Consider the following 20,250-nt stretch of genomic DNA (forward strand, 5'->3'; position numbering starts at 1 on the left):
CGTAGAAACGGCCTTTCTGTGTAGACGTGCTAGTTTGAAATAAGCTCTTCCAGAAAGTCTCTTCTGGGTAGACATAGCCTCAGCCACCTTTCATGTAAGGTGATAAACAAAAACTGAAATTTGTCTATCCTAGCCCATCCATCTGGAAGGACACTAAACTGAGTCAAATTTTCCCTTGCAGGGTACCGTTATTCTCCCACATTTAACCTCTGCCTTGTTTGACCCCAAGGAATGGGAGACACCTCAGCTGTTCAACCCACACCATTTCCTGACTCAGGATGGAAATTTTGTCAGCAAAGAAGCTTTCTTACCATTCTCAGCAGGTAAAAGTGGGTTTGCTTACAGTAGGGGAGAATTAATGGATTAGCCCTGGAACCTTGCTAATCCTCAAACTTTTTAAATTACACAAAAACAGCAGTTTCATCCCAGTTTTCAGTGAAGATTTAATAACAAAAGGCTGTAGTGGTCTCTCATATTATTAGGAACTCATTATTTTTGCAGAACGTACTACTGTACACTGGGTGTCATTAAAATGTCAACATCTGCCACTGGATTTGGCATATGGGACACCACTTTTTGCATCCTTAAAAATCCAAATATTTTATTGGCAATTACTATATAGGAAATTCATCCAAATGGTGGGTTCTCAATTATTTGTTACTAGTCAAGAAAAAGCTCTTGGGCTCATTGTGGATAATTCTCTGAAACATTTGCTCAATGTCCAGCAGCAATCAAAAGACCAAACAGAATTGGGAACCATTTAAAAAGGGATAGATAATTAAACAGAAAATGTCATAATCCCACTACCAGTTGAAACTTTAACATAACATAAGAACGGCCCTACTGGGTCAGACCAAAGGTCCATGCAGCCCAGTAGCCTGTCTGCCGACAGTGGCCAGTGTCAGGTGCCCCAGAGGAGGTGGACCGAAGACAATGATCAAGCAATTTGTCTCCTGCCATCCATCTTCAGGCTCTGACAATCAGAGGCCAGAGACACCACTCCTACACTTGGCTAATAGCCTTTTACAGACCTAACCTCCATGAATTTATCTAGCTCTTTCTTAAATTCTGTTATAGTCCTGGCCTTCACAGTCTCCTCTGACGAGGAGTTCCACAGGTTAACTGTGCGCTGAGTGAAGAAGAACTTTCTTTTATTAGTTTTAAACCTGCTCCCCATTCATTTCACATGGTGTCCTCTAGTTCTTGTGTTGTGGGCACATGTAAAATAGCTTCTTCTTATTCACTCTCTCCACACCTGTCATAATTTTATATACCTCAATCCTGTCCCTGGTCAATCTCCTCTTTTCTAAACTGAAAAGTCCCCATCTTTTCAGCCTGTCCTCATACAGGACCACTTCCAAGCCCCTAATCATTTTAGTTGCCCTTTTCAGAACCTTCTCCAGTGAATACCTCTCTCACAGAGCTAGAAGGGACCTCCAGAGGTTGTTGAGTCCAGTCCCTATCACCATCCTAGCAGGATTTTTTTTTAAATCTATTTGCTACAGGTCCCTAAATGCCCCCTCAAGGATTGAATTCACAACCCTGGGTTTACAAAGCCAATGCTCAAAGCCCTAAGCTACCCCTTCCTTCCTTTTTCATGTGGAATACTCTTGTCCTGCAACCTTTATACTCTGGCATGACTTTAGTTAGTCAGATAACCACTTATCAGGGTGCAGCCAAGATTCCCATGGTCCCATAAAATTTGTTTACAACCACCAGTGCTGGCTGTCAGTGTTCTGTGACATTCTTTAGCTGTAATTTACCCTTAACTGTCCTCTAAGAGCCCAGTAAGCAGTGGAAGTGTTGGTAATGCTGCTAGACAATATTGACCTCCTGTGGTCTGGCAAATTCTCTCATCCGGCATGGATCAGGTCCTAAGGGTGCTGGACGAGAGAGGTTCAACCTGTATATAAATCCACGGTATTAGCTGCACCTTGAATACCGTAAGCAATCTGGTCACCCCAGCACAAAAAAAGATGTATTACAATTGGACAAGGTACAGAGAAAGGCCCCAAAAATGTTTAGCAGTATGAAATCGCTTCTAAACAAGGAGAGATTAAAAATATTAGGACTTTACACCTTGGAAAGATGACTAGAGACTCATAATAGAGGTCTATAAAATCATGAATGGTGTGGAGAAAATGTACAGGAAAATTCCAGTTGCAGTTTCATATGAGACAGGGAACTGGGGTCATGCAAAGAAATCGATAGGCTGCAGGTCTAAAATAAACCTAAAGGAGTAATTCTTCACACAATGCACAGTCAACCTGTGGCACTTACTGCCCTGTTCTGTCCATTCCCTCTGGACCTCTGTCACTGGTCACAGTTGGAAGACAGGACAAAGGGCTAGATGGACCATGGTGCGACCCAATGTGGCCATTTTAATGTTCTTATTAACATTAAAGTAAGAATTGTTGAAACAAAGGAAGATATATTTTGTGATTGCTTTTAATTGTTCACTTGCTAATTTGTGAAAATGCTTAATATGCATTAGGTCTCCTGATCATTAGGACATATTAGCCTAATTCTATTGCATTTAGAAATTAGAAGGCAGTAGTTGTTGTGTGGAAAGTGATTGTATCACTTGTATCGCAAGAGCTCTTTGAGTTTCAGAGAACAGAACATATTGTGCTTTTTGTGCACAGACTTTTCCTCAAACCCCAATAAGGTCAGCTGTACTCAATGACTTCACTTTCAGCAGACGGTATTTTTCTGCCACCAGTGAGAAGTAGGATTTGACCAGCTTTGGCCATTTCAGACACGCAGGAATTAGAATCCATGAAAATCCAACCGTAATGCATTTTTTCAAATGGAAAACTCCCCACCTTTCCCCCTCTCAATTACTGTCCTTCTGCTCTTTCAGGGCATCGTGTGTGTTTAGGGGAGCAGCTGGCAAGGACCGAGATCTTCATCTTCTTCGCCAACCTGCTGCGGGTATTCACCCTCCACCTGCCGGAGGGAGTGAAGGAAATCAACACCGAGTCGATTATGGGGGGGACATTGAGGCCTCACCCCTATAAAGTCTGTGCTGTGCCTCGTTAGGCTGTAGCACCCCACAAAGCTCCATTAGGCAGGTGGGCAGGCATGTGTTTTGTGAATTTTCACCTGGTACCTCTTACCCACTTCTTACTTCCAGCTTTGATGGTGATGTTAGTTCAGGCCTACGGACTCATGTGATGGAGTGGGGGATACCTGTGTGTATGTGAGTGGCTCACAGAGGGTGTGGGGCTCCTGCTGAGGGTAACCCTGACGACCAGGTAACACCTTTGTACTGGAGACAAAGGAGGAGGTGGAGCCTGAGGGGTTTGAATTGGAACTGGGAGTTGGAAGCAGAGAGTCTGGGCTGAGGGAGAGAGAGACAAAGGAGGGGGCCAGGCCCCAGCTCTGGGGGCCCCTCGGGGCCTCCTCTCCCCAACATGGATTGGACTGGCTGTCTCTGCCTGCTGCACTGACTCCTCTGTACGATGCTGTGTCCTGTCGGCTAATAAACCCGCTGTTCTCCTGCTAAGTGAGAGACTCTCCTGCCTACGGCCGGGGTGCAGAGCTTGGGGGACCCCAGAACCCCATCACACTGGTGTCAGAAGTGGGATGTTCTGCACCCCGAGGATGGAGCATCCAGCAGTAAGTGACCGGGGCCCCGGAAAAAGTGGGGCCTGCGAGACCCAGGTGTGCTGAAGGGCAGTGAGGTGCAGCTCCCCAAGGCGGAGGGGCCTGCGGCCGAACCCAAGCAACTGCGGTCGTGGTTCTCGAGAGGGGGTGCCACACCCGAGCAGGGGTTACTCCTGGGAATCTGTTGGAGTCGGTCCCAGAAGGTGGAGGGGCCGAGGGCCCAACCCCCAGAAAACAAGTGACCCACAAGGAGGCTGACGCTGAATGAGTTCTTCCCAAGACAGGGTGCTCATGGTCCTTGATAGCGGGTGTCACACTGAAGAAGGGGTTCCTCTGAGAGTCTGTTGGAGTCGGTCCCAGAGGGCGGACGAGCTTAAGGCCTAACCCTGGGCAGCTTGTGACCCGCAAGGAGCCTGGCACACTGAAGGGATTCTTCCAGGAATCATGGGGTGCAGAGGGCATCAGCCTGAGAGCCTGCAACCACACTGAGCAACTCTGCTGTGAAGTGGCAGCACCTGGAAACCGAATCGAGATTAAAGGAGCTGGACAAGGCGGCGTGGATGTGCAGTGGCAGAGCTGAGGGTTAAGGAGAATCCTGCAGAGGTGAGCCCGGATCGGGGCAGGGAACCCTGGACTGCATGGAGCTCTGAACCGAGTGGCCTGCCGCAGCTCAAGGAGGGAAGGAGCGATTCCAACCCATCATCCACTAGTGGCCAAGACAGACCTGCGAAGAGTTTTCCAGGCCTGGGCCGAGGAAGGTGCCTGTGTGTCTGTGCAGGAAAGCAGCTTGTCCACTGGGAATGGCAAGTTGTCTGTGAGAGAAGCTGCTCCACCTTCTGTGTGTGTGTGGAGACCAGCCAGGGGGCTGGGACAAAGGAGAGAGTGTCTCCCATTGTCTGTCTGTGTTGAACAGCAGCAGCAGCCTGGGGAGAGAGCAGAGCCTGCGTTGGGAAAAGGTGCCAATGAGGAAACTAGCCCATTGTCTGAGGAGGATTCCTCAGCCTGGGGTGGCTGGAGAAGGATCCACCAGAAAAGAGCATTCTAGGTGTGTCTCTGAATCCAGCCATGGGGGCTGGAGCAGAGGGAATGGCTCTGGGATGGGCAGTGGTATCCCTGCTAAGGACACTGGTCCTTGGTGCAAGAAAAGTGCTTCTGCTTCTGGGGAAGTGAATCCTTTGCCTGAGCCTGTGGGGGCTCGAGATGGAGCCAAGATCCCAGAGCTGGATCTGAGGGCAGCTGAAGCCCAGATGGGAAGTGGGCCTACCTCTGTGTCTCTCAGGGGGAATGATGCTTTAACTTGGTCTAATCCAGTTAGGATCATCAGGGAATCCCAGAGACCAGACGATTCTGGTACCTGTTCTTTGCCTGATGCTGAGGTGTTACTGGGAGGGGGTGAGAGGACTCTGTCCTACCAGAGTCATCCTCTCGCCAGGACACAAGAACAGACGGGCAATGAAGTTACGCTGACTGATGAAGATAAAGGAGCTGGTAGCAGAAGGGAGGAAAGGGATCCTAACCTTCTGTCCGGTGGTACTGGCTGTCTGCCTGGAGGGGGATTACGTGGGAATCTGCCTAATGGGCCAGAAGTGATCCTGGGCGTAGGTGAAACCCAGGAGCTGGTTGTGGCTCAAGGGAGCAGTGCCCCTGTGCAGGCAGACGGGGGTGAGTTGTTGTTTTGGGGAAGCTCTTAAGGAAGAGAATTTCCCTGAAACTTTTCCTGACCCGTCTGTGGGGACTGCAGAAAATGGGAGTGAGGTGAAGGAGAATGAACAGGAAAGGTGCTTGTCTGTAAGAGCCAGAGCAGCCCTTTGCCTGGGGAGAAGTTTGTTTCAGCTCCTGATGGCCAGGACCTGCCTGAGTATGAAACCACTGGCTGTGCTCTGGAAGGGTCCAAAGCAGGCAGTGTAAAAGTTTCTCAGGAATTGGAAGTTGGTGCAAGTAAAGTGAAAACTATCAGGGAATGTGAGCAGCCCTGTGAGAACCAAATAAAACAGCTGCACAGTCAGTCTCTGTAGGATGCAGGAGAGCACCAGCAATTCCCCATCTCCAGATGGTGGAAACACTTATACTCTCATACTGGATTCGACTTCTGATTCCATGGGGAGGCAGTAGTTGGAGGTGGAAAGACAAAGGAGCTTTGGGCCTGGTGGGCCAGTAAGGGATAAACAGGGATTCCTCCATGTGGATTCTGCGTCTGGGACTCACAAAACAACTCTCAGAAAGCAGTTTGGATTGCAAATTTCCAGGCTGGCTGGGAGGGGGCCGTCTCCCTGAGATCATCAATGGCCCAGCTCTTGTTAGAAGGGAGGGCACAGCCAGAGAGATCAGATTTCCACCCCAGGGGGCAAGGGAGAAGATTAGAACTTGATGGTGCTAAGAAAGGCCTCAGCCATTTATCCCCAAAATACCAGATTCTCGAGGATGTTGCACAAAGGTTGTGGTCTACCAAAGAGCAACGTAAATGTACAGTTGCAATGGGTTTGTTCTGTTACTCACGCTGACTGCTGTAACCAAGGGGTGCTGCTACCAAAAGCTGTAGAATTGTACCATGCACTGAATGTTTGAAAAGAGCCATGTGACATGATGACATTGATGTAGAAGCATGAATTGTATGTTGAAGGAGTCTGTAACTCTGAAATGTCACCATTGTTCCCTGTAACTAGTCTTGCAACCTCTGACATGAGAAGGAACATTCCAAACCTATTGTGTGGCATGGAAGGGGAAACTGAGGCACACAGCCATTGTGGTGGTCTGGCTAAATGCCAAGGATGGAAGCATTTGTACCTTCTGTTACTGGACTGTAACTGAATTCCAGACATTGGCTGGAGCAGCTGTATGGACTGGTGGTCAGATGGGGCAGGACCCAGACCACAAAAGACCTGTTTGATCTGTTGGTGCTGCAGCATCTGTATGGGCTCTGCCTGCCCGACTTGAGAACGTGGCTGACGGACCGGGGCCGAAGCAGGGAGACCAACCAACCCAAGGGAACTAAATGGACTTGCCCGGCTGCATCACATGAAAAGGGCCAAGACCAAGGTCCTGACTTGGAGCCTTCCCCAGCAGGACTATGATGTGGAGGTGGTGCACATCGAGCGGAGAACAGAGGGTACAGCCGATGCCCTGTCACAAGGGGAGAGCCCCGAACTTCCCCAGGTCACCAGTTGAGTGACCCCGCTCAGTTCGGTCTGGAAGGGGGGAGAGATGTGATGGAGTGGGGGATACCTGTGTGTATGTGAGTGGCTCACAGAGGGTGTGGGGCTCCTGCTGAGGGTAACCCTGACGACCAGGTAACACCTTTGTACTGGAGACAAAGGAGGAGGTGGAGCCTGAGGGGTTTGAATTGGAACTGGGAGTTGGAAGCAGAGAGTCTGGGCTGAGGGAGAGAGAGACAAAGGAGGGGGCCAGGCCCCAGCTCTGGGGGCCCCTCGGGGCCTCCTCTCCCCAACATGGATTGGACTGGCTGTCTCTGCCTGCTGCACTGACTCCTCTGTACGATGCTGTGTCCTGTCGGCTAATAAACCCGCTGTTCTCCTGCTAAGTGAGAGACTCTCCTGCCTACGGCCGGGGTGCAGAGCTTGGGGGACCCCAGAACCCCATCACAACTCATTTTCTCAATCAGTTAGACCTGGGGAAATTTATCTGCACGCCACTACTCCTTCATTGTTGTTCTCTGTCCAGGCTTCCTCCTTCGTAGATCACAGAGAAGGAAAATGAAAACCAAGGAATTACGGAGTCAGGCTTTAGACAGGGTGAACCTGGAACTTGTTAGCCATGTGACACCGAAGTTGGAGTTGTGGTAGCAGCACAGAGAGGAGGGGAATGGAGGAACGTAGTTACCTGTCTGTTACCAGGTTTAACTTTATTCAGCAAATTATGCCCCACAGCAATAATTTCTGCTACAGGCCGTGACATCTGATCTGCTGCACTATTCATGTCTGATGAAATGAACATAGAAAAGTGGGCGTGATCTCCAAACGAGTAACACTGCAATCAGAAGCATTGTCCTCTCGCCATTGTTCATTATGCGCACGTATTCTAGCAAAAGGCAGATTTCGTGCACTATTGATCAACAACAACTTTCCGTGACTGTCCTTTGAATGTTTAATGACTTTGCTGCGGCTGTTTTTACACCTTTTGGTGTTTGCTTTTCACAGAGGTTGTAGTGAGTAAGCCGGCAAGAACAGCTGCCAAAGTAGTTAATTTTAGATAAGCATTGCACAGCATCCACTGGGAATTTCACATTCAGAAGTTGGATATGAGCTTGGAAGACGGTCCTGAAAGCCATGGGTGGCAGGTGAAGCTTCCCCTGGGGGTAGTTAGCTTCCTGCCCTGCCTTTTCTGGCTCAGGGTCCATGTGTATTTGCTGCTCTGAGCCCCCTCAGGGGTCCCAGCCATGTGGAGGAAGCTGAGAGCTCATTGTGGGCGGGCCAAGCTGAGTGCTTGGGTGAAGCCCTCAACCTCAGCTTGGACCACAGCACCAGTCATGTCCTGGTGGGAACTTTGAGTCTGGAGTCCCTGTGCTATTCTGCTCCATCTGCCGTGCCACCCCTCATTTTAATTCTCCCCTCATGGTCCCATTGCATTTCAACCCCGGCACGTCCATCCTGAGACAGATTTCTAGACATCAGAGAAACATATCAGCATCTGAAGGATGTTCCCAAAACTGCGGAAGAGAACCGTCTAGGTGTTCTGAGTCACGTTGCCTAGTGCACATAAATGCCTCAGCATATCAGTCTTCACCTATGTTTATAAGACCGTGGAAGCAGGAATGTGTTCTTTATGTAACCCTTCTGTTAATGCCAGATGCCTGCCCGAAGGGCCAGGTTCAGCTCCTAGGGGGTTTTCCTGTCAAGGATACAACCAACCAGCTCGGGCCCCCACCCAGTGGCCTGGGACAATCTCACCCCATTTGCTGGGTGCCTGTAAGGCAGTTCTCTCCCTCCCTCACAAGCACAGAGTCTAAGATAGAAACAGCTTATTTAATGACAATAACCTACCCCAAGTTTATGGTGACGGATGCAGTATATCGAAGCAAAGGAGAAACAAACCCCTTTAACAAGATACCATTCCCATGTGCTATAGAACCAAGTCTCTTGCTGGGGCTCTTGGTTTTTACCCCACACACAGTTACAGGGTGTACCTCTCGCGGTGCAGTCCCGGACCCAGAGCCCACAGATACATCACCAGGGCAGTACTAGCTGTCCACTTGTCTGCAGCATCCCACTGACTGACACCTGCTGCCCGCTGGCTACTCTTCCTACCGGCCGCCTGCCGGTCACGCTGTCTGCCGCTGCTCCCTTACTGGCCGCCTGCTGGTCGCTCCGTCCGCCGCTCCTCCTACTGGCCATGCGCTGGTCGCTGTTGTCCACCACTGCTCCCTTACTGCCCACCCGCCGCTCCTCCTAACAGCCGCCCCCCAGTCGCCGTCATCAGCTGCTCCTCCTACCGGCCGCCTGTCAGTTGCCATCATCCGCCACTCCTCCTACCGGCTGCCTGCCGGTCACTGTCATCCGCTGCTGCTCCCTTACCAGCCGGCTCAGGTGGCCGGCAGAGAGCAGCAGGCAAGGAGCGGCCAGCAAAAAGCAGAAGGCAAGCGGCCAGGAAGGGGTGGCTAGTGGGAGCAGCAGGCGTCTGGAAGGCGATCCTGCTCCTTGGTGCATCTACACTAGCCAGCTACTTCAAAGTATCTGGCACAACGTCAAAATAGTACGCGACGTGTCTACATGCACCGAGCGCTATTTCGACGCTGAAATCGATGTTAGACGGTGAGACGGCGAAATTGCTATTCCTATCCAAAGATGGGAATAGTGCGCTACTTCGACGTCCAACGTCCAACGTCAAAGTAGGGTGTGTGAAGACGATCAACATCCCTGTTGAAGCACAAGACTTCTCTGTGTTTAGGCAGCTAACGTTCAGCTTTATTGAATTCAATATGGCAACAGATGAGCCAAACTGGACACTAATAAAACCAGGTCCAGCAAGGCTGCTTGAATGCAGCTAACTCTGGTATTTTATACCCTTTCACAAACAAAGCCCCATGTCAGAGGCAATTTAAATCACTTCTCAACGAGAAACCGTTATCAGCAAAAAGAAACAAGTATCAGGGAGCTGGATCCTTAACTCCAAACAGTCCATTAATGCATTCCATAGAGCTCATCCTCCCTGCCATTCCCAAACAGGTCGAGAAAAGTACAGGCTCTCGTGTGCGTGCAGAAGTAAGGGATGTGAAATGGCTTCTTATACAAGATGGTTTCCACAACTCCCCGATTTTAACCTTAAAAAGGCTAACTCAGAAGCCATTTCATGGATGCATGTTCATTAAAGTATTTACATACATCTCTTGTTCTTTTCTTTGCTCATCATGCCTTAAAATCCTTAGCTCCATTTCCCTATTAGTAAGGACCTGTTCCGTATTTTTCAGAGCACAGGAAAGACAGCATTTGATTAACAGGAAACAGATGTAAGGAATGTGGCAGCAGGAATGCAGTGCTGCTGAAGGCTGGGAGGAAAGCATCTCCCAGAGGTCATTTGCATGAGAATGCAAAGGGGTGCATGTGTGATACCTTTCAGGCAAAGCCTAATGGGTAGCAAGTAAGCCATGAGATGTTCTCTATTGTAAACACATTGTTGAAAAATCACAATTTATGCTGACACTCAGTATGGGAGTTGTAGGATCTCACCAATGCTCTGGGTTGTTGTGGGGGCCAGGGCAGTCGCCATAGCATAAGACATTAATTGCACAGCACTCCCTGGTTTAAAGTATTGTAAAGGAGACGGGTGAGGGGTATTTGTTGAGCCAGCTTGCTGAGTGCCTTGGCTATACAGCTATAAGCCTGGCTTGACTAGTCCTCCCCACCTGTTGAAAGCTGGAGCTGGCTACTAGGGTTTTCATGAAACACCACACTGGAGATACTAAGAGCTGAAATTATGGAGTGGCTGCTAAGGCCACGCAGAGCTGAAATCACAGGGTTCTGCCTCAGGGGGATCCCTCAGCAGATGCTGGTAGGTAGCTGGTAAGGGAGCAATGACAGCAACGGGCGGCTGGCCGGCTGGTAAGGGAGCAGCAGCGGACGATGGCGACCAGCGAGAGGTCGATAAGGGAGCAGCGGTGGACGACGGCGACTGGCGGGCGGCTGGTAGGAGGAGTGGCCAGTGGCCAGCAGGTGTCAGTCAGTGGGATGCTGCAGACAAGTGGACAGCTAGTACTGCCCTGGTGATGTATCTGTGGGCTCTGGGTCCAGGACTGCACCACAAGAGGTACACTCTGTAACTGTGTGTGGGTGAAGGGCAAAGAGCCCCAGCAAGAGACTTGGTTCTATAGCACATGGGGATGGTATATTGTTAAAGGGGTCTGTCTCTCCTTTGCTTCGATATACTGCATCTGTCACTGTAACCTTGGGGTAGGTTATTGTCATTAAATAAGCTGTTTCTATCTTAGACTCTGTGCTTGTGAGGGAGGGGGAGAACTGCCTTACAGGCACTCAGCAAATGAAGTGAGATTGTCCCAGGCCACTGGGTGGGGGCTCGAGCCAGTTGGTTGTATCCTTGACAGCAACCCGCTAGGAGCTGAACCTGGCCCTTCTGGCAGGCACCTGGCATTAATAGAAGGGTTACACAGAAATAGACACAAAGGATTATTGCCAATATTAATGTTATTCCTTGCAAAATCCAAGTTCCCACATGTTCAACCCAACCTTCCAACCAACCCCATAGGGTTCAATTTTCCTCCTGCTTAAGGCTCATCACAGCCTTTTCAATTTCTGAGGCATCTTCCTCTACTTCATTGCCATTGTCTGTAATGTACACACAGCATTCCTTTCCCACCATGGCACAGACCCCGCCCTTACTCGCTAGGACGTAATCTAGGGCGATTCGGTTTTGGCGTCATTTGCCTCACTTCCCCTAATTCCTTATCGATGGCTCAGAGGGCTTTGGTTGTAGCATTGGGTACTTTCTCAAAAGCTTCCTCCAGCCTCCGGATTTCCTTCTTTGCAAAGGCCACACCCAAACCCTGGGTTGTGACTCCCCAATACTGTTCCACGTTTGTTATGTCTCGGTAGTTTCGGACTCTGCTACCGGGAAGACGGTCTATTATCCGAATGGCTGGGAAGGCTGCCCCAATATAGCAGGTTCCACTTCAATTTATGGGCAGAGTTTTATATGTCCTTTGGCCACATATGAAATAATGGCCAATCTTAGCTATTAAGGCTTTACTGCATTGGGGTTTCATCATCCACTGGATATAGTACCCGAAGATGTCAAGGTTGGCAGGGCCTTTATCTTATACCAAACCCCATTCTGGACAATGCTTATCTCACACCTGCTTTTCCCCATCTGAGCTCCTGTGCCATTGCACGTCCAGTAATATTCTCCAACTGAGGTTATGGCTAAACGGACATATCCGAGGCCATTAAACCCTTTATCTAACATATGTCATTCTGGCCCAATTCACCAAACCACGTGCCATTCATCTGAGTGCTATTTAGCGAGACTGGAATCATTGGGACACCTCCTTCTGAATGTACAGGGATATGAGCATGTATCCAACAATCTGTGGTGTTAAATTCTAGGGAAACTTGGTTTATTAAAAGCATAAAAATATTTGAGCCATATAGGCTATATAGCTACGAGGTATTAAAAACAAAACTAAACATAAAGTCAGCAGGATTAGTTTGGCCAGCCCCATTGGGCTGTACTTCAGGACTTTGTTGCTTTCTTCAGCTATCACTGGCAGGTTTTCTGGGCTACAGTTGGTACCTTAGTCTTGGTCCCTCAGGTTCGTCTGCTTCTAGGCCTGGATTGCTGGTACCAGGCCTGCACTGAATCCCATCTACTTCTGGACATGGGTTTCCGGTACCAGGTCTGTGGCGCTCCTCTTCAGGACCAGCCTCTGTAAGAGCTGGAATTGGTTTGCAGTGGGAGGCGTGGATCCAGGTGGGCAGTCCCTTGCACTTCACAGCAGTATGGGTTGTCAAAAGGACTTGATAGGGGCCCTTCCACCTTGGTTCCAGGGCAGTCTTTCGCTGGTGGCCCTTTACACAGGCCCAATCTCCTGGTTGCAGCTTATAACACGGTTCAGTCAGGGCCTCCAAGAAAGCATCCTTGACCTGTGCATGATAGGACTGCACACACCTCATAAGTTCCTGACAGTACTTAACTATGCTTCCTTTGATAAGTGTGGTATTGGCCTGGTCAATCTCCGGGCTGCTCAGCTGTCTCATAGGCCAACCACACACAATTTCATAAGGACTGAGTCCAGTTTTTCGGTTAGGAGTGGCTCTCATTCATTAGGGCAATTGGGAGAGCTTCTACCCAAGTTAAACCAGAGTTTTCACATATTTTAGTGAGCTTATTCTTTACAATCCTTTTTTATTTTTCTCACTGATTCCGCAATCTGTGGGTGTTGCAGCCAGTGTAGAGCCTGTTGGATAGAGTGGTACTTTGCCAAATCTTGAAAAATTTGTCCAGTGATGTGCGTACCTCTATTACTGGAGATCACGAGGGGTATTCCCCAGGATGGGATATAATGATTTAAAAGTCTTTTTGCCACTGTGATGGTGTCAGCTTTCCTGCATGGCTAGGCTTCTACCCACCCCTGAGAACAAACAAACAATAACCAGCACATATTCAAAAGATTTACATTTTGGTAGTTGAATGGACTTTATTTGTAAATTTAGGAACGGTCCTAAAAGGCAGAGATCTGGTTGCCAGAACTGTCTTTACAGTTTTGCCCATGTTGTGGGCTTGGCAGACAGGGCAAACCAGACCTTAGCCTTGGGCCACTTGGGAGAATTTGGGTGCAAACCAATTTTGTTTGAACAGCAGTAATCATCCCCCCCTTTTGCTTACATGAGCCACGCTGTGGTGCATGCAAGCAAGATGGGGGTCCATGCTGCGTGCAAGGGGTCTGCAACCGGTTGTCGGCTCTGTGGATCTTGCGCTGTGCAGGCCGAGTGTGTCTGGGAGCGGCCCTTTAAGGGAGCGGCTTGGGACTTTGCTGGCCCCTTATTTCAACGGGGAGCACTTTTCTGTGTGGACGCTCCGCATTTCCTTCCACGGCGGCTCCTTTCGACGTTCTCTGTCGCTACTTCAATGTTGAATGTTGATGGCACCAGCCCTGGCGGACGTGTGGACGATACACGTCGAAGTAGACTACTTCGACATAGTGTGCTAGTGTAGACGTAGGCCCTGTGTGGCAAGCGTATCCATGCTGGTGTATCTGTGAACTCTGGGCTGATATGGACCAGACTGTGCTGTGAGTGGAGAGTTGAGGCAGAGGTACACTCTGTAAGTGGGAACGTGCAGATAAAGAGCTCTAAGCAAGGGGCTTGGCTCAGCAGACTCTGGAGACGGTGCCTTGCTTAATGGGGTTTTCCCTTCCTTTGTTTCGGAATACTGCGTGGGTGACTGTACAAGTGTGTTAGGCTGCCATTATTAAACCAGCTGTTTCTATCTCAGACTCTGTGCCTGCGAGAGGTGAAGAACGGCCTTTACAGCAGGTAGACTGAGATTGTCCCAGGTTACTGGGTGGTGGCTCAAACTGGTGTGGTTGCATTCTTGATGGACTCCCCTCGGAATTGAACCTGGCCCTTCTGGCCATCACCTGCCATTAACAGAAGGGTCACACAACTGTCCTCAGAGGTTCTCAGTACTGCCCACCAGCGTTCCCTGTAAGCTGAGCACTTGGGCAGCCACCCAGGAGAAATTCGGGTGCTGCCTGGCTGATTGGCCGAGTGGCTCCAGCCAGAAGTGTGTTTCTGCTGCACATCTCAGCATGTCTTGGCACATACAGAATTTATGCTGCCCCTGAGCACATAAGAACATAAGAACGGCCATACTGGGTCAGACCAAAGGTCCATCCAGCCCAGTATCCTGTCTGCCAACAGTGGCCAGTGCCAGGTGCCCCAGAGGAGGTGAACCGAAGACAATCAGCAAGCGATTTGTCTCCCGCCATCTGTCTCCAGCCTTTGACTAAAGGGTAGGGGCACCATACTTTACCCTTGGCTAATAGCCATTTATGGACCTAACCTCCAAAAATTTATCAAGCTCTATTTTAAACTCTGTTAGGGTGCTGGCCTTCACAGTCTCCTCCAGCAAGGAGTTCCACAGGTTGACTGTGTGCTGTGTGAAGCAAAATTTTCTTTTATTAGTTTTGAACCTACTACCCATTAATTTCATTTGGTGTCCTCTAGTTCTTATATTATGGGAACAAGTAAATAACTTTTCAATATTCACTTTCTCCACACCATTCATTATTTTATATACCTCTATCACATCGCCCCTCAATCTCCTCTTTTCTAGACTGAAAAGTCCTAGTCTCTCTAGCCTCTCCTCATATGGGACCCTTTCCAAACCCTTAATCATTTTAGTTGCCCTTTTCTGAACCTTTTCTAATGCCAGTATATCTTTTTTGAGGTGAGGAGACCACATCTGCACGCAGTACTCAAGATGTGGGCGTACCATAGTTTTATATAGGGGAAGTATGATAGTCTTATTTTCTATCCCTTTTTTAATAATTCCTAACATCCTATTTGCTTTACTGACTGCCGCTGCACACTGCGTGGATTTTTTTCAGAGGACTATCCACTGTAATTCCAAGATCCCTTTCCTGATCTGTTGTAGCTAAATTTGCCCCCATCACATTGTATGTGTAATTGGGGTTATTTTTCCCAATGTGCATTACCTTACACTTACCCACATTAAATTTTATTTGCCATTTTGCTGCCCAATCACTCAGTTTGCTGAGATCTTTTTGAAGTTCTTCAAAATCTACTTTGGTTTTGACTATCCTGAAGAGCTTGGTATCATCTGCAAACTTTGCCACCTCACTGCTTACCCCTTTCTCTAGATCACTGATGAACAACTTGAACAGGATCGGTCCCAGGACTGACCCTTGGGGAACACCACTAGTTACCCCCCCTCCATTGTGAAAATTTACCATTTATTCCAACCCTTTGTTTCTTGTCTTTTAACCAGTTTCCAATCCATGAAAGGATCTTTCCTCCTACCCCATGACCACCTAATTTATTCTGCTCTGTTGAAAAGTCCAGCTGAGGCAGAAGAAGGTGAGTGTAAGAAAAGTGTGTCTTATGAGCCATGATAGGCCTGCTATGTGTCCCAATCATGGGCAGGCTCGCTGATAACAATGCTGGGCCCCAGGGCAGAGTAGTCACTGGGCCAACCCCCAGGAGAGGGCACGGCCTGGGCACCACCCCCTGCCATAGGCCCCTCCCCACCTTGCTTTTCCTCCACCCCGCCCTGCCCCCACTCCACCCCTTCTCTAAGCCTATCCCCCCGCTTCCAGCCCCTGCTCTGCCTCTTACCTGAAGCCCCCTCCACTGAGCAACACAAGCCAGGCAAATAAAATCTCACTCCTAGATAAAACTATTATGTAAGGAAGGTTTGAAATGACAGTACACATAGTTTTCAGTCCGAGAACTCTCACATCCGCATGTTTTCAATCATGAGGAGGCTGCTGTGTTTGCAGACCCAAAGGTTAATGTCCCCTGGGAGTGCTTTATGCAGTATAAAAGTCTGCTCAGATAAACCTGAGGCTGACATATCTCCAGTGGGATGGTGAGCCTAAAGGAAGGAAAACAAAACAAGTAGCGTGGCTCATCGGTGTGTGAAAGCTCTCTGGGACCTGGCCAGACACCAGCACCCTGAGAACTCTGCCTGCTAGCACCCGTGGTTTTGCCCAGAGCCGGACGCTAAAGGCAGAACAAGCTGATGTTGGGGATCAGTGAGTTTTTAGTGGCGCTGATTGCGTTTCTCTTGACTGTGCAATTTCTGAAGCTGCAATGGGCAGGTAGGCGGCTCCCTCCCGGGCCAACTCCCCTCCCCATCATTGGGAATTTGTGGCTGTTGGGATTTAACCTTCACCCTGAGACTCTGGAGAAGGTAACTATTTTCATACACTTAATTAACCGACTTCTCAGACTCTTCCCCAGGCAGCGACTGAGCTCGGCAAAGGCACTTCAGACCGGGGGGGGGGGGGGGTGGCCTGCCAGCACCCCATGTGTGGGATGGTCTTTCTGGGTCTGAAATGTGCCCCGGTGTGTTGATGCTCTGGGGACGCACCAAAGCCAGCTGGGCTGGGCTTTGGGATGGTGTTCACTCTGCTGACTGAGGAGCGCTGCGGGTGAAGGGGTGGGAGAAAAACAAGCATTGGTTGATGGCTGGTTTTGTTAACACTCCTTTTATACTGTATTTTTGGGTTACGTGATGGGCACCAGCCTCCCCCCCCTCCGAGGGGAGGTATTTGGTGTGGCCTTTTAAACCTCCATCTGTTGGATAAGTACTGTGACAGTCAGTGTCACTCCTGGGCCCCCCGCCTCTGCTCAGTCCACAGTTCTGTGGGATGGGGCCAGCTTGCCCTTCCCGGGGCTTGGGCTATGGTCCCTTGGCCTACAGGGCACCAGGTAGGATCCCTCTTGTCTGACTGGGCTGAGTGGCTGCATCTCCCAGCCTCCAGCTGAGCCCTGAGGTTTAGCAGGCACAGAGCCCAAACGCTCCCCGCAGGCGCTCCTCACCTCCTCTGCTGTCTCTGGTACTCTTGGTGTTCTCCTTGGTCACCCTCCAATCTCCTCACCTCTCTCCACCCTCCTCTTCTGCGCTCTCCCCCGCCTCCCTGCTGAAGGAAGGCTTTTTAAAAGGCCCTTGGCAGCCTCACATGGGGACAGCTGGCCCTTCGCTGACCTATAGCAGCTTCTTCCCCGCTACTTCCACTGTCTAGGATGGTACCTGATCAGCCAGGGCTGTTTCTGGCCTGACCCTGTGGCATATCCCCCGCCCCTGCTTAGCACGATGGGGCCAGGCTACTTGGGATGACAGGCGGTGCACCCTCAACAGGCCGTCTGTGTTACCACGTTGGGCTCCAGCCCTCCATCACCCGGGGAGGTGGAATGGTGGTAGGGACAGGCACCGCTGTGGTGTTCTTGCTCTCCTGTCCTGGTTCCGGTGTGCCCACTGCAGGGGTGCGGGGTCTGTAACGAGTGTTCGTTGCCACCCAAGAAAGTAATCTTGCAGACTCTCCAGGGCCCACGTTACTGCCAGGCACTCCTCCTCCACTACCGCATAATTGCGCTCCCGTGGGAGGAGCTTCCAGCTCAGGTACAGGAGGGGGTGCTCTTTCTCCCCAGTCACTTGGGACAGTACAGCACCCAGCCCAACTGCCGAGGCATCTGTCAGGTGCAGGAACTCACTCTCGAAGTCCAGGGCTATGAGCACCAGGTCACTGCTCAGGGCTATTTTTCAGGTCAGCAAATGGTTCCTCTGCTTCAGGTGGCCATTTCGCCACCTCTGGGCCATGGGCTTTTGTTAGGTCCGTCAGGGGAAAAGCCCTGGAAGCAAAGTGGAGAATAAACCTCTGGTACTACCCACTAGTCCCAGGAATGCCTGGACCTGTTTCTTTGGGTGGACAATTCTTTACTGCCACCACTTTATTCAGTTGGGGCCTTACTACACCTTGTCCCATGTTATACCCCAAGTGTTTGGCTTCCACTAGCCCCATCGCACATTTTGCAGGGTTTGCAGTAAAGCCAGCCTTCCTCCAAGTATCCAGCGTGGCCTCCACCTCTCCTAGGTGTGCGTCCTGTTCTGGGCTGGGTATGACGATGTCATCAAGATAAGCCACTGCATACACCACCTACGGCCACAGTAGCTTATCCATGAGCCGCTGGAATGTGTCAGGGCCCCATGCAGCCTGAACGGGAGGACACTGTACTGATATAAGCCCTCCAGTGTGGAAATGGCCATCCTCTCTCTGGCTTCCCTGGCCAAGGAGATTTGCCAGTACCCCTTGGTCAGGTCAAGGGTGGATAGAAACCCAGCCTTTTCCAACCCAGCAATTAGTTCATCTGTTCAGGGCATGGGATACGCATCGAACCTGGACACGTCATTCACCTTCCTGAAATCATAACAGAATCTGATGCTGCCACTGGGCTTTGGCACCAGAATGATTGTGCTAGATCATTGCCTGTGAGATTCATCAATGACATCCAGCATCAGCATCTTCCCCACTTCTTTCTGGACCTCGTCCCGTTTTGCCTCCAGGATCTGGTCGGGGCTCCTGGTCACGCTTACTTTTGGGTCTGTGATGATGTGGTGTTCAACCTCGATGGTCCTGCCGAGTTTTGTTGAGAACACAGCTGTATGTCGCTCCACCATGTTAAGGACCTTCGCCTGCTGATCCAGGGTTAATTCTCTTGGCTTCCTTCTGGTGTCGCCATCCCCAGGGCTGCCAGCTGCACTTCCTGGTCTTGCCAGGGTTTCTGCAGCTTGATGCAGGAGATTTCTTCTGCCTGCCGGTGGCTCAGTTGTTGTACCTTGTAGTCTTCAGCCACTCACAGGGCCCCTGCCACTTGGCAAGAAACTTGCTCTCTGCTGTCTGGACCAACACCATCACCCATTGTCCCACCTGGAACCTCTGGACCCTTGCCTGACGGTTACAGTAGGTCTGCTGGGCTTCTTGGGCCTTTTCCAGGTGGTCCCTTATGATTGGGGTAATCCAGGTGATCCTGTCCATCAACCGGAGGACATTGCACCTGTGGTTCAGTTGATGCCCTGGGGGTTACACCCGTACAATAGTTTGAATGGGGAAAACCCTGTGGATACCTGAGGAACTTCTCGTACAGCAAAGGTGAGGTAAGGTATCCCAGTCTTTCCCATCCTGGCTCACCACCTTCCAGATCATATATTTGAGGGTGCAGGGAAACCTCTCAACGAAGCCATCTGTCTGCGGGTGGTAGACCGACATCCTCAGGGCCCATATGTGGAGCAGTGTGGCAAATCTTTCACCAAATTAGAGATGAAGGGAGTACCTTGACCTGTTAAAATCTCCTTGGGTATCCTCACCTTTGAAAAGATGTGTATTAACTCCTGAGAGAGCATCTTCGAGTGTGTATTCCACAGGGGCACCACCTCTGGGTATTGGGTGGCATAATCCAGGACTACTAATATGCTCAGATGGCCCCAAACTGATGTCTCCAGTGGGCCAACCATGTCCATGCTGATCTGCTTAAAAGGAGCTTCATTGATAGGCAGGGGCACCAGGTACAGGCGGGGTCCATGCACTTGGCACTTGGGACAGAAGGTGCAATATCTCCATACTTCCATGTACACCCCGGGTCAACAGAATCATCATAGGACCCGGTCCAGCGTCTTATCAACCCCTAGGTGGCCTCCTAAACAAATGGCTGTGGGCCAGGTCAAGCACAGGTCTCTGGTGTTTCTGGGGCACCAAGAGTTGTTTAACCTCCTGGTCCTGGACTTGTACCACTTGATACAGTAGGTTCTCTTTGATCATGTAATATGGTCTAGGACCATCTTCAGGTGGGGGGTACTCTGACGGAAAAGTCTGTTGTTCACCTCTGCTGGTGACTAATACTTTCACACAGACAGAAGAATTTATGCCCAGTTGATTATACACAATGCCTTACATAATACCTGTACATGCATGTCACGCTACTGTTTGAAAGAGCTGTGACACCAGCTTTCAGGTAGGGTGCCATATGACCTTCTTGAGTGAACCATGATGTACATACCTGCATAGGCGCCAACTCTGTGGGTGCTCCACCCATCAGCCACCTGTTGATCAGCTGTTCGACACTGGGCAGGAAGCACTAAAGGAATGGGGGGGGA

General features: G+C 50.1%; 1 protein-coding gene across 2 annotated transcripts in view; it reads left to right on the forward strand.

Annotated features, from left to right (window-relative positions):
• LOC142018234 (cytochrome P450 2J2-like) overlaps positions 1-20,250 on the forward strand; it is a 56,631-nt gene that overhangs the window by 19,278 nt on the left and 17,103 nt on the right. Inside the window, exons 7-8 of one of the 2 annotated variants that reach the window (XM_075003831.1) lie at positions 182-323; positions 2,864-3,361. In XM_075003831.1, coding sequence (XP_074859932.1) covers positions 182-323; positions 2,864-3,042 — 321 coding nt within the window. In that variant the 3' untranslated portion in view covers positions 3,043-3,361. Of the gene's footprint in view, positions 1-181; positions 324-2,863; positions 16,510-20,250 lie in introns of those variants that run through there. The other variant, XM_075003830.1, reaches the window with a different exon arrangement.

The sequence above is a fragment of the Carettochelys insculpta genome, chromosome 10, assembly GCF_033958435.1.
Source record: "Carettochelys insculpta isolate YL-2023 chromosome 10, ASM3395843v1, whole genome shotgun sequence".
Taxonomy (NCBI): domain Eukaryota; kingdom Metazoa; phylum Chordata; order Testudines; family Carettochelyidae; genus Carettochelys; species Carettochelys insculpta.